Here is a 14,444-nt window from a genome sequence, read left to right as displayed (position 1 = left end):
CAGTGGGTAGGGCATTTGCTTTGCATACGTCCAACTAGGTTGGATCCCTGCATCCTATATGGTCCCCTGAGCACCAGCAAGAGTAATTCCTCACTGCAGAGCCAAGTGTAACCCCTGAGCACTGCCAGGGTGACCCAAAAAAGACAAAGAAAAAAAAAAAGAAAAGAAAAATGCCTTTATGCCCTGAATCACACTGCCAGAACTTGCTATATATGGGTTCAATTATTTCCTGTTTCATGTATAATGTGTGCCTTCAGATGCACTATATGCTTGCAATATAATATATATACACACACATTACATGTATATACATATATACACAAATACATATTTGTAATTATTGAAGTACCAAGCATAGGCACTTGAACATTTTTTAAAATATTGTGTTTTATTTAAATTCTGAAAACATGATTCCTTACCTAATTTTGAGAAGAACTTTATGTGCATAAATGTATTTTCCATCCACCAGAAATTTGAGGTCTGCAGTGTTGGGGTTATCAAATTCTCTCTTCAGGGACTCAGCCACTGTGAGGTGGTCATCAGGTTCTAAGAGAACAAGATGACACATTTTCCAGTGTTAACTACAAACACAGAGAAAATGCAGGCCAGAATATGACAGTGCTCTGTTGACAGTCCTGAATATACCAGTTCCCAAAAATAACGGATAAAGCAATTCTTTCAAACTCCCCTAAGTCTGAATTTGTATCTCTGTAATGATTTATAATAAGAACCTCATACACATATGCTGATAAATTTGGCAAAAAATAAAATTAAAAAAATCACAAACCATCTCTCTAAATGCATTTTTAATGTGTAAGCAAATATTCTACCTAAAAATAGAAGATGTCATTTCCAGAATTAAATCAATAAGCGGTCAAATGAAAGTACTTTTATTTTAGTGGGTGGTGCTGATTTCTGATACTTTTTTAAAAATTCATCAATTCAGGTTCAGGGAGAGAGCTCAAAGGGCTGGAGTGCATGGCCGGCACGCAGGAAGTCCTGAGCTGAATGCCTGGCACTCGGTGCCCACTGACAGCCCCCTCCACCGCACCCCTACCCCAGCCCCCATCGCCCCACTGCCCGGCACCACAAGGTGTAGCCCTGGCTACGCTCAAGAAGGAATCAAGCCCACAAGGTTATGCCAATTATTACCTGAAGTTGCCCCCAGGTTCCGGGCCCAGCTGGGGAGACCTCCACATTAAAATTTAAATGGAAAGAAACGCACACAAGAACCCATTTAGTGGCCGGGGAGGGGGTTATACTATTGTGCTTGCCAAAGTCCTCACTATTAAAAGCACGAGTACTCCTGCCCCAACTTTCAAGCCAGGACCCCCGTGGTCAGTGACCAACCAATCGACTCACCCACAGACAGAAGGCGCCATGTGACGGCGGGCGTGGCGAAGCAGGCGAACACGTCGTCAGTGCAGGAGAAGTGGGTGAGGTGCGGCAGGATCACGGACTGGCCCCGGCACTGGCCCCACATGTACACGTGCCCACCCTGGGTCTTGGCGGCAGAGGTGTGGGCAGAGTGGCAGGCTGCAATTTCTATAACCCTAAATCCACAGACAAAATAGCAGACGGGACAAACAGAAGACAGAACTGGGTTCCCCTTCCTTTAGGTTTCATTACAAAGCAAGACTTATCTACCTAAATCTGAAGTTTTGAGGCCACCAGCAGTGATTTACACATTTAAGCCGTAGGAAAATTGGTTTGTTATGTTGCCAGTCTCTTTTGAAGTTCAAGAACAATTCAATAGAGACTCTCTAAAAGTCATTTCATGCTTTTTTTTTTCTTAAAAAATTTCTATTAAAGTACACAATAAAGACTTGGACTAATTTGAGTCAAGGTTAATACATATCTTCAACATAATTTCACCAATTTCAGGATTAAATGAAGCATGCCATGAGTCAGCACAATTCTCACTGCAAAGAGTAAGGTGACAAGTTTTCACTAACTGGGCTGTGGTATCCAAAACCCAACAGAGCTGTTTCCTAGGCTCCTGGTGAGTTAACATACTAGTGCAATAAGTTCATGATTGCCAAGCATGTAGTTGTCACAAGACTTCCCACTGAAAACATAGTTTTGTTGATTCAGAAACGATGAAGTAACAAGCAGAGTGCTTGGTGTACAAAAGGTAATGTACTAGTGAGTTCTTAAAATTATCACTTCTACTATTTAATATTTTAAGTGACAAAGCTTCCCTTATGTGGAAATTACGAATATCTAATGATAAATTTAGATGAGTAAAACTTTTTCAAATTGCAGTTATGTCAGTTAATTGGCTCATACTTATACAGTAATTTACAAAAGAACTTTGCCACAAGGTGGAAATAGTTTGGCATTTCAGTGAACATGTTCTCATCAACAAACAAAGAAAATGGTGTGGAGGAGGGGAGAAATAAAAGAGATATATTAAACAAAAGTTTAATGAACTTGGTGCCCTAGCCAGATCATGGGCTGGGATTTAATAGTCTATAAAGGCTTAGTTACTTATAAGTTTTATAATACATTTATAATCTTTTAAAAAATATACAGGGATATACAGGGAAAGAATACAAGATAGTAGTCACTTCACAAATTGAATAAAGAATATATAAAATAAAGCACAGAGTATAATAAAATAATATATTCACAGAATGAATAAAATAAGCACAGAATATATTAAAAAAATAGTTTCTTTTGAGTGTTTGACAGCTGCTAAGTGAAGTATGAGGTCTATCCTAAGAAACTCAGGATTTAGCTGAAAATCACATAACTGTGAAAGTCAAACAATTTCCAGATTGTGAGTGTGGCACCAATTATAACAGCTCTGGAGAGAAAGGGGGAAACCTAAGGACTCCACAGGGAGTATTTTAAACTCAGCAAGCAGTTGACTTGGCCGCCACAGTTTTGAATTTATCAAAGAAGCAGACCAAGAACAAATTACTGGCAGAGAGATATATACATGCAAATATTTGGTCAGAGGGTGGAAATCATAAGACGGGACAGGGTATAATATCAACGCATAACTGGAACAAGTGTGCAATTCTGGGGAAGAGAGTACCGAGATTTACTAGTAACAAGTCGTGTCAGTTTTAATGCCAAAGTTGAAGACTTTAGATCATCTGATGTGAGGGACAAATGGAAAATAACTTATAAGCAGGACCATGAGCTAGTGAAAATGACATTCTGAGAAAGACTAACCTCACAACAGAGCAAAGGACAGAGTGAAAGAGAAGTAACAGTCTGGAAAGTGATCTGGAGCTAATGGATGTGGAGATAAAATGTCCACATCATGTGACCAAGGAAGAAATGGAGTGACCTTTTCTATGAGTGCAGAGGAAAGAAAGGTGGTGCCAACATGGTGACAAGAGAATGAATTAAAAAACAAAAGTGTAGTAGTGTGGAGGGAGGGGAACACAGGGCTGGTGTGAGGGAGGGGCAGGCTGCCCAACCTGCAGAAAGCTAAGAAGCTAATAAGAAAAACGCCCTCTACATTTTAACCACTTTAATTACAAAGAAATCTGATATTTCTCTGCAGGAAAGGGGAAGGGAGGTTAAAAGACTTCACCAATGTTTAGATAAACTTTACTTAATGCTTTTATTTCCAGATTTATGAACCTCCATCATGACCTGCTGCAAGACAAGGGCCTTTTGATTTCTTTTTAATATTCAATTAAAATGACAAGTTTTCCTTTCTTCCAGAATGTTCTATCTGTGAAAATGTAATTGAAATATAATAATGTCCTTCAAAGCTAAACTACTATCAGAAAATGTAATTCTTTTATTCTTAATTAATTTTTTAATTGAATTACTGTGAATTACACAGTTACAAAGCTTTCATGATCAGGTGTCAGTCATACAATGTTCCAACACCCATTCCTCCACTAGTGTATATTTCCCACCACCATCTCTTGTATTCCTCCTGCCATCGCTCCCATGCCACCCCCAGTTTTTTCTTTCTTCTTTTTTCCTTCTTCTTTTCTTCTCTCTCTTTCTCTCTTTCTTTCTCTCTCTCTCTCTCTCTCTCTCTCTCTCTCTCTCTCATTCTGGGCTTTATGTTTTGCAATACAGATATTGAGAGGCCATCACATTTGGTCCTTTACCCACTTTCAGCAAATTCTTACATTTACTTCTGAAAGGTTTATTATTCATCTCCATGAGAAGGAAGCAAGCAGTCTTTGCAGGAATGCAGCTGCCCAGCAAAGGGCTGGAATGGGCAGAGCAATTGGGTGAGGCTGGGTAACGCTGGGTGCAAGCTGACCTCCCCTGAGGATGGCCTTGTGAAGTTTTCCTGGCACACCAAGCACCTTTTGGGAAGTCAGAGGTGGGGCACAAGCTTGGCTGACTGCAGACGCTGCTACAGGAGTAAGACTGAAGAAAGTTTAGAGGAAACCTTCAGGTCTAGACTTGGGACCCACACTACTGCCAAGGCACCCTGACTTTGCCTAAGGTCATAAATACTTCAGTCTGATTCATACCAGAAAGCAATTTTTTCAATTCAGATTTTACAGGTTTACATGCAACAGCCTATTAGTATAAACCGAGCTAACTTTTACTATCAAGATGTCTGGCATATTTCACATATATTTTGTAGTCATTCTTAATGGGACAGTCCCCTGAATATTCATAATGAAAGATTTTGGGTCATCTCAAGAAGATGATCCACAACTGCAAAGCATAATGACTCTTCAATAATAGTAATTAAAAAGCAGAGTGAGAATAAATGGGAAAACAACAGGAAGAGTTTTGTGAAAGGGTAATTTGGGAGAGCAAATAATAGTGAAGAAATAATATTAAAAGTTCAAAAAAAGATCCAGAATGGTAATTCTCAAACTGGTTTTGTATAAGAATAATATACTAACAATTAACTCAGTAAGTCATAAAATTTGCAAAAATTCACAGTAAGGTCAATTTCAAATCAATTAAACTTGAAATATGCTTTTATGGAACTTAAAGTACAACGAAAGAAATACTGGTAAGTCAAAGTCAGATGCTTTAGAAATATGGAGAATGGCTCAGTTTGAGAGAAAAATTATTAAAATTGCTTTAATGTGAACCTAAGCTTCTGACTAATCATAGCATTCTTCATCAATAATAGACGTTTCTGGAAAATATTGTAAAAGACTCTCCTTGAGTGGTTGTTTTAGCAAAGAGTCCAACATGGGCTTATTTTTAATCTGCTTCTTAAAGAAGTAAATCAAAACCTGAAGATCCACCCCACCCTTAATTCAATTCTGCTGCTTCTAATTAGTCACACTTCCCTGTGAAAGGACAAGAGTCAGAAGTAAGTTCCTGAAGGACCAGTCATTACAAATCTGCAAGGTTTCTGTCATTAAAAAGGGTGTGGAGTCAAAACAAGCCCTAGCAGACTGATAAATTTCTCCTTTATGATATTTATGTGATCCAAGACCTGCAATCTCAGAAATTACCATGCGAAATTCAAGAATGGGAAACTTACAAAAATAGGAGTATCTCACTGAAAACATTTCTCCATGTGTTTTTCATGGATAACACAAAGTGCCTAAATGTGTAGTTATTTCCACTTCTTAATGTACACACATCAAAGGGTTTTCAAAGCTCAGCCTCTTTTAGTTGTATTTTATTTTATTTTTGTTTGTTTTTGTTTTGAGGCCACACCTCGAGATATTAAGGGCTTACTCCTGGTTTGCACCCAGGAATCACGAATGGTTTGTTTTAGGGGAGTATATTAGGTGGTGGGGGTTGAACCCAGTTCAGCCGTACCCAAGGGAAACAGCCTTCCTTCTGCACTATGGTTCCAGCCCCCCTTTTTTTGGTCTCAAAATGATCATTTTTCTCAAAAGAAAAGCAATAGCTAATTGTAAGTAAGGAACCGGATTATCTTTCACATACTAACAAGTAGAATCAAGTTCTGTGAGCTAATTTGCTATTGTTATGTGGCAGCATTATAGAACTAGTAAAGTGTCATACAAATTACATTTATATTGATACCTTTATGAATACTTTATCACTTCTTTGTTGTTTAATATAAAGTCTAAGTGTGTCCACTAGGCAGATTTGCAGATCTGCAGCATTTCTGTGACTATCTTAAGCCTTGAGACTGTTTCCTTCCCTCTGAGCAGCTCTCGATTACCTCTGGAGGAAATGTGCAGCACACACCTCCTGCCCCCAGTGTCTGTCCTACCCATCCTCCCCAAATCCTTAAGGAGTCCAGGGTCTTAGTCTAAAATTTTGGAAAAAAATAAAAACAGAGTTATTTTAGCCTATTTAGCATAAAATTGACAAAGCTTATAAGACTCAAAGTGAAAACAAGAGTTGAAAAATGACAAACGGCATCTTCATTTTTCGCTGCTAAGTATTCTAACATAAAAATATAGAAGAATCACATACAAATGCAAGATAATTTACTTATACAAAATAAAGATGGGCTGGAGCGGCAGTACCAAGGTTTTTAAGTCTTGCCTATGGTTGACCTGAGTTAGATCCCTGGACCCATTTGGTTCCTGAAGTAGTGAGTCCTGAACACAGAGCCAGGAGTAGGCGCTGAGCACCACTGGGTGGCCCAAAACCCCCCCAAAAAAGAAAAGATAATGAAATGGTGCTGCTTCACACTATACATCAAGATAGAAAGGGGAAAGGACAGTGCTGGACCATGACAGAAATTCAAAATATCATTAAAAGGATTTGAAAAAGTTCTGGATTCTTTCATATAACCAGATATCATAATTAAGTACATTTAGTTGATAAGCTTAGTTGAATCTTTCTAACCATATTACACTTCTTCATATTAGTAATATTTCAGGAATCAAAGTAAAAAACTTGATCCTTTTCAACTGCAAATATTTAAGGAGCTGAGTGTATAATTTTAAACCTCATTCTAGGTCCATTAATTTTCCAACTACAGAAATAGACCTCAACTGTTATCAACTTTTGTTTTAATAATATAAAATAGTAAACAAAGAGAAGTCATGGGGAAGGTAATCTGTGAGGGATAAAAACATAGAAAAAACTATTAGAACTTTAGTCATCATAGTTGAGTACAGTAGTTTTGGAGGTACAAATGAAATCTTGGCCAGTGAAAATAAAAAATGAAAAAATCAGCCTCCCTAACAATCCAAAATCATCTCTAAAAAAGAATGATTGTTTGCTAAAAATATTCTAACATAGCTGTAACTGTCTCACAATTCTATATTGTCTTTAAGTTTAATCACTAGAGAAAATTTGAGCTCTTCTGGAATATGCATATTACCTGTCCTTTTCCACAACAACAGGAGTAGGATAGGACTGGTTGCTTTTATTGCCAGTGCCCAGCTGGCCATAAGAGTTTGCACCCCATGCATACACTTGACCATCATCTGTCAATACCAAGGTATGTGCGTAGCCACAGGCAACCTGGAAAGAGAAATATCATATGCACTCAGTTCTATAAACTGAAGCAAGTATGCTTTTAACAAGAGAGGTTAAGAGTAACAGATTTTTAAAAAATACAGAACAGAAAAGGCAACCCACCCAAAGATGCATACATTAGATAACTAATAGTTATTAGGTATCATGTGTGATCAAAATTGCATTATGATCAACACAGGTCCTTTAGTGACATAATCCAGTTAATTCTATATTTAAATGACATTTATTATGTTAAGAGAGAAAATAGATGTATTTTAAAGTGTATTTTATTTTAAGGCAAAATAAGTTCAATTCGGGAAAATGTAGAAAATATAAAAAAAATGATCTCAAGATCAAATTAAGAAGTTTTTGCATGGCAAAAGAAACCTGGGCTAAACTTAAAAGACACCTCACTGAATGGGAAAAAAAAATGTGCATAGCAAACATCAGATAAAAGGCTAATATCCAGAATATATAAAACACAAAGTTCAACAATGAAAAACCAGTAAGTCCATACAAAATAGGGAGAGGAGATGAACAGACATCTCCCCAAATAAAACATATGGATGGCCAATAGGTATGTGAAAAGTGTTCATCATCCTTTGTTATGAGGAAATACAAACCAAAACAGCAATAAGATATCTTCTCATACCAGTGTTAATGGTGTATATAGAAAGAACCAGAAACAACTGTTGTTGGCGGAGTGTGGTAAAAAAGGACTGCTCATTCATTGTTAGTGGGAATATTGTCTGTTTTATGAAAAACAGTGCGGAGACATCTCAAAAAGCGTAACAGAGCTTCCATAGGACATGCAATTCCACTTCATGACATCATTCCCCAAAACACAAAAATACTAGTTTGAAAAAATATATGTAAACCTATGTTCACTGCAGTGCTAGGTAAAATAGCCAGGATATGAAAAGAACCCAAATGTCCAAAGACACAGGAGCAAATAAAGTTGTGGTAAATATACATGATGGAATACTACGCAGCTATAAAGAGATGAAATCTTTCAGTTTGCCTAATGTGACCAGAAGGGTATCATATTAAGTGAAATAAATTAGAGGGAGAAGAACAAATACGGGATGATCTCACTTTTCTGTGGTATGTAGAGGAAAAAAAGGAATAAACAGTACTAATGATGACAAACTCTTGGCCTCTTATTACAGAACTTAGAGATTACTAAGCAGTAGGGGTGGAGTAAAATAAGAAAGAAGCAGGTTAGAAATTATATAAACAGCAATGAAGGGTCTTGGGCATGGTAGGAGTGGTGAGGTGTGTAACTCTTTACATCAAAACAATACAAATTAATACTAGTTCAACGATGTTAGCTAAAACTAAAAAAAATTTGACAGTTCTCTGAATAGAATTACAGTTCAAAGAGTATAAATATTTCAAGGCTCTTAATACATAATATTAAGTGTCATAACATAAGATTGCAAAAATTTGCATTCTAAGAATATTCTAGAACTACAAATTTTCTGATGAACATCTATAAATCTCAGTTCTGAGAAATACAGTGCTAACCTCTATATTAGCAAGGTTCTCCAAGCAGTAAAATTTTCATCCTACTAAAACAATTAAGTGTCTTTGTTAAAAACTGGGCACACACAAATAAGTAGTGGACATACCCGCTGCACACGAATGCCTTGCAAAGCTGCTATTCTACAGGGTGTTGGCTGATTACCACTACTGCCAAGTCCGAGCTGCCCATTTCCATTGTAACCCCAGACAAAGACCTGAAGGAAATGAGAGATTCTGTGTGCATGACAGACAAAATGATATCAAGTGATCTGTTGTAAGAAATATAGCAGGTTGATATGACATTGATGGGGCAAATCAGTTTCTTTAAACAACATGTGAAATCATTTTCTTACCTCGCCAGAGTCCACCACGGCCATTGAGCACATCTGCCCACATGCTATGTTCACAACTACTTTATTCTGTAAGCAACCAGTAACTCTTCTAGGGATTGGCTGGTTAGCTGTTGATCCAGATCCTACCTGTCCAGAGTTATTATAACCCCAGGCAAATACCTATTTGAAAAGAAAGTTTAATAAGTAGGGCATACTAATTTATAAAACATCTCAATCGGATACTAACATAATTATGGTGCCTCATCTTTGCCCTTCCAGACACTTGACATCCACAAATTCTCATAAAACATGAAGAAAAAGCTTTTGTAAAATTCATTCTCACAGAATGTATTACTTTGTGAAACTGAGTTACCAGGGTTAACTACATAAAGAGCAATAGCTGGGGCTGGAGAGAGAGTGCCCTGCACGCAGCCAACCAGTGTTTGTTCACCAGCATCCCATGAAGTCCCTGAGAACTGCCGGGAGTGACAATCTGAGTACAGAGAGAAGAATTACCCCTAGTATCACTGGGTTTGCCCCATCACCTGCTCCTCCCACCACCAAAAAAAAGGGCAAGTTATTAGAAATTATCACATAGCATTTATAAAAATATCTACTTTACTTACGTCATATTTTACTGCTTTGGGGAGATATTCTATTTTCAAACATGCCTCTTTGGCATAGGGATATAGAAAGAAGAGTAAATTTGGGGGAGGGGATAGTGGGTTTGGACCACATTCCTTGGTGCTCAGAATGATTCCTGGTTCTGTGCTCAGGAGTGACGACTGGTAAAGTGCTCAGGAGACCATATGCAGTGCCAAGGAACAAATGAGGGTTGGCGATATTACAAGGCAAGTGCACTAACTTCTGTGGAAGGTATATTTATGTCTTATAGTTATCAAAATCCTTACTACAGAAAATGAAACTTCACAATATGAATACTATGTGTACAAATTACTAATAAGGATAAGGTTGAATTTGAGCTTCAACCAGGATGGTGATGATTTTTATCAAATGATCATATTTCTGGCACTATTATTAATCTTAAAATCAGTGAGGTTTATCTGGTTATTCTCACCTCTCCATCAGATGTTAGCACCAGAGAATGGTAAGATCCACAAGCAACTTCAATGACTTGCTTATTTGTCAAGTTAGTAGAGATAAGACAGGGAATTAAAACATGGTTAGTTGTTCCAATGCCCAACTGGCTGTAAGCATTATGACCCCAGGTAAAGACTTCTCCTTCTGAAAACAAGAAGAAACACAACCAGCTTTTTAAATTTGTACTTCCTTATATGAAAATAAATATTACACACTTCCTAATATTCAAATGCAAAAGCCAATCCACTTCCCCTTCACCAGTTCTCTAATTCCCTAATTCACTTTCTCTAATTTTATAAAAAAATACATTTGAGAGTATAAATTATATTTTTCTTCAAAGCAATAAGATATTATAATAGACACAATTATAACAACTAAATGTTTCTGAGTAAGAAATAGGTGCAAGGCTGGTAAGGTTGAGTAGCAAACATTAGACTGAATAGAAAAAGACTATAAGGTCATTTAACTTCTCTGTCTTAATTTCCTTATGTATGTATTACATCACTAAATCATTTTTTAATTCTTTTTATTACCATAGAGTAGAATGTACATTCAAAAAGTTCATAAAACATATTTGCAGTAGTTTTATAAATAGTTATAAAGTACAAAGTCATATATTACTAGCTATGTAATAAAATGTAACCTCATGATCACCCCAAAATTTCTCATATGCATATTAAATAAAAGAATTGAATTTACCATGCTTTTAAATATCAAACAGGATCCCACAAATATACTCAAATCATCTGCATTTTTTACTAAATTGTATCAGTGCTACATTCAAGTGCATTTCTTCTGCTCTATCTTCCTTTTTACTAAATTTTTCATTTGCTGCTGTGGAACTTGTCATTGAGTTTTTTCATTTTGATAATTATATTACTTGGTTCTTTCTGCAGGTTCTTCTTTTATTTATTCACATCTGTCTTGTAGTTGATGCCTGATAATCCTAATATATTATAATTACATTAACAGATTTTGCTGTCTTATTTGCTGATCCTCATTAATGTGCCCATTTCCCTTCCGTACCTTGTTATCTTTGACTTTCTCCTGCTGTCATTGAAAAATTAACACAGGATAATGCACTTTCCTCTAAGAGAGGACATGAGTTAACTTCTATCATATCCTTAGGGCACTTAAAGAACTCTAATAAATTCAAAGTTTGAGATTTCTTGGTCCGTTATGAATTTGGATATAGAGCCAGGATTTAAACACAGGAAGAGGTTGTCTTTTTTTCTATTTAGTGCATTAGTTATTTATGTAAGACAGTTACAATAGTGGTAAAGTTTATGATATTAATGTACAAAGTCATTGAACCCCCACTATCAACAAAGTCCACAACTCCCAATCCTGTCCCTATGTCACCTCCAGTCTGGTCTTTCTCCTCCCAACCCCACCCCCATCTTTCCATTTCTTTCTTTTTTCTTTCTACTTTGCTCTCAGTCAAGGGATTTTTCAGTTCAATCCCCTAAAGCTGGGAGAACTGGCTCCTCCTTGTCATGAGAATAGAGTCCTTTCTGGTCTAAGTATTATGTGTGAGGTCTTTTGAGTTATAATCCTTTCACCCACTCATTACATCAAACCACAAGTCAGCTTAAGTAGATAAGTATACTTTTAAAGGAAAAACTGACTTCAAGTTCCATTCTAAGTTTAATCACATTGCCCCTATTTATGGCTGGTTAATTCCTTTCTACCATCTTGGTGCTTTGCTATCTTTCTCAATCAAAGTTTTAAATAGTTTATTTACAATTTTTTGTTGTTTTCAGAGAAAGTAGTCTGTTCATATTGGCAACTGAAAATTCATAATACTTATTTAAACATGAAATAAATTATTTTAAAAGTATAAATTTTATTTATTACTGTCATCCCGTAACTTATTGATTTGCTCGAGCGGGTACCAGTAATGTCTCCATTGTGAGACTTGTTGGTACTGCTCTTGGCATATCGAATACGCCACAGGTAGCTTGCCAGGCTCTGCCGTGCAGGCGAGATGCTCTGGATAGCTTGCGGGGCTCTCTGAGAGGGGCGGAGAAATCGAACCCGGGTTGGCCACATGCAAGGCAAATGTCCTACCCACTCTGCTGTCGCTCCAGCAAGAGCACTGATAAAATAAATATCCAGCTAAGAAAAATCCTGAGATATGTTTTAAATATGTTTTAATATGTTTAAATAAGCTTTAAATGTTTTAATTAGCCTGAATTTTTGAGATAGCCAGGACAGCATTTACTTCCACACACTAATTATTGTCCTCAGCATTACTAGTATTTGTCCTCCTTTGTTTAATCTGATTTCTATCCCTTCTGCCTGCTAAAAGAGATATTTCCAATAAAAAACAAATAAATAAATAAATAAATAAATAAATAAATATTAAGTATAAGAATCCCAGAAGGCTAAGAAAAGGGATCTTGGAATCCAGCTTTAATTTCTCAGCTCCTAGTGAGGAATTTCAAGTTCAAAAAGTCTGTAGTGAGTTTGGTGTTCTAATGCAAACTAATAACACTTATATGGGATAAACTAAAGCTGTTTACTGGGTTGAAAGCATTACTGTTCATACATCTAAAATACTGACAATTGCTAGATTACATCTGCTACATGCTCTTACTCTGATACTCGGATATATCCATGTTTCGTGTTATTTAGGGTTAAGTTAACAAGTCTATGTCAAGTCTCTTACCCATACCAAAGAGAATGTTCTCGATTTAGAGGGTGAATCTAGTCTTGCTTCTTAAGGCAAAGGCTCCTTTGTATTCCTGCTTACCTGTTGTTGCAAGGACAACATGTGGACCACTCCCATAGCTGAGGGAGGCTATCTTTTTGCCACTTAAAGAATCTAGTCTCCGAGGTTCAATGGTGCTCTGGACATCACCTAACCCCAAACAGCCACAGCAATTTGTGCCAAGCACAAAAATCTATGGGGAAAAAACACTATTAGTTCAAGCTGTTCTGTTTCCATAATTATATGCAAATAGGCATAGTCTTCTTAAACCAAAACTGCCTCATTTATATAAGAATCTTTTTGTTCTCTATCACACACACACAAACACAAACACACACACAGACACATACACACACACAAACACACCATTTCCCCCAGGATCTTCAATTTAGAGAAAACCCATTACTGAAGATACATATAAAGTATTTTTCCTTCCAAATTACCTCATCATTTGTTGTAGTATATAAAACTTCATTGCCTGCACTGCCAAAGACACAAGCCTGACGAATTAACTGTAGCTCTTCCTCAGAACAAAGAGAGAAAATTGGCCACTTTCCCACATCTAACATCTTCAAAGATGACAAAGTAGCCTTCACTGACTAAAAAGATAAAAAAAAGTTAAATTAAAAAGGGATTATTCATAAAAATTCTGGAGTTTTGCCTCTTTTATTCTGTAGAGATTTATTGCAGGTTTGGGGAACAAGCTGTATCTATTTTTGAGAGGTCTCCCACAAGTCCAACTGCTTAAGTATAGAATAGATCTCACTGATTAATCTTCCTCAGGGAAATAGGAATCATCTAAGGTTGAACTTTAGGGAGCTGAGTATGGGCTATGCTATAAGTACTACTCTGAAAACTAGCTGTAAAGCAGAAAGGGGAGGAGGGGCAGAGGGAGAGGGAGAGAAAAACTATTTATCTCATCTAATAGCTTATATTTTAACTAAAGGAATTCTTTTAAAAACATCACCAAACAACATTAAAGATATAGTCTAGAAGTTTCTGCCTATGGGTCAATTTATACCTTCAGTTGACAAGTTAATGGTTTCCCTCACCATGGGAACACTTAAGATTGTGGACTACTGAGAAGAAAATCTCACTGTGTACATATGGGTTTGTTAGAGTTGCCATAGCAAGCAGCATAAACCGAAGAGCTTGACAACAAAAAATAATTTTCACATAGTCTGAAACAGAAAGTTAAAATTGAATCTTAAAGGATCAGCTATTTTGTCTTCTGAGGGCAGTGAAGAAAAGATTTGTTCCAGGTCCTTTATTTGGATCATGAGTGGTTGTCTTCTGTGCCTCTGTATTATCCTCTCCCTATGAGTATATATCTTTGTGCCCAAATTTTTCCTTCTTGTAAGGTCCTCAGGCATTCTGGGCTAGCCTCCAGAATGACTTTGACTAAATTAAATTCTATCTACAATGAT

General features: G+C 36.8%; 1 protein-coding gene across 7 annotated transcripts in view; it reads right to left on the bottom strand.

Moving 5' to 3' along the window:
• RCBTB2 (RCC1 and BTB domain containing protein 2) overlaps positions 1-14,444 on the bottom strand; it is a 50,072-nt gene that overhangs the window by 14,894 nt on the left and 20,734 nt on the right. For all 7 annotated transcript variants that reach the window (XM_055123014.1, XM_055123046.1, XM_055123025.1 and 4 more), the window contains 8 exons: positions 13,461-13,616; positions 13,060-13,210; positions 10,282-10,448; positions 9,225-9,383; positions 8,979-9,086; positions 7,211-7,353; positions 1,363-1,553; positions 420-546 (listed from right to left, as the gene is read on the bottom strand). In XM_055123014.1, coding sequence (XP_054978989.1) covers positions 420-546; positions 1,363-1,553; positions 7,211-7,353; positions 8,979-9,086; positions 9,225-9,383; positions 10,282-10,448; positions 13,060-13,210; positions 13,461-13,616 — 1,202 coding nt within the window. The remainder of the gene's footprint in view (positions 1-419; positions 547-1,362; positions 1,554-7,210; positions 7,354-8,978; positions 9,087-9,224; positions 9,384-10,281; positions 10,449-13,059; positions 13,211-13,460; positions 13,617-14,444) is intronic.

This window comes from Sorex araneus, chromosome 1, assembly GCF_027595985.1.
Source record: "Sorex araneus isolate mSorAra2 chromosome 1, mSorAra2.pri, whole genome shotgun sequence".
Lineage (NCBI taxonomy): Eukaryota > Metazoa > Chordata > Mammalia > Eulipotyphla > Soricidae > Sorex > Sorex araneus.
The sequence above is the reverse complement of the archived record's forward strand: the minus strand, read 5'-3'. Positions and strand labels throughout refer to the sequence as shown.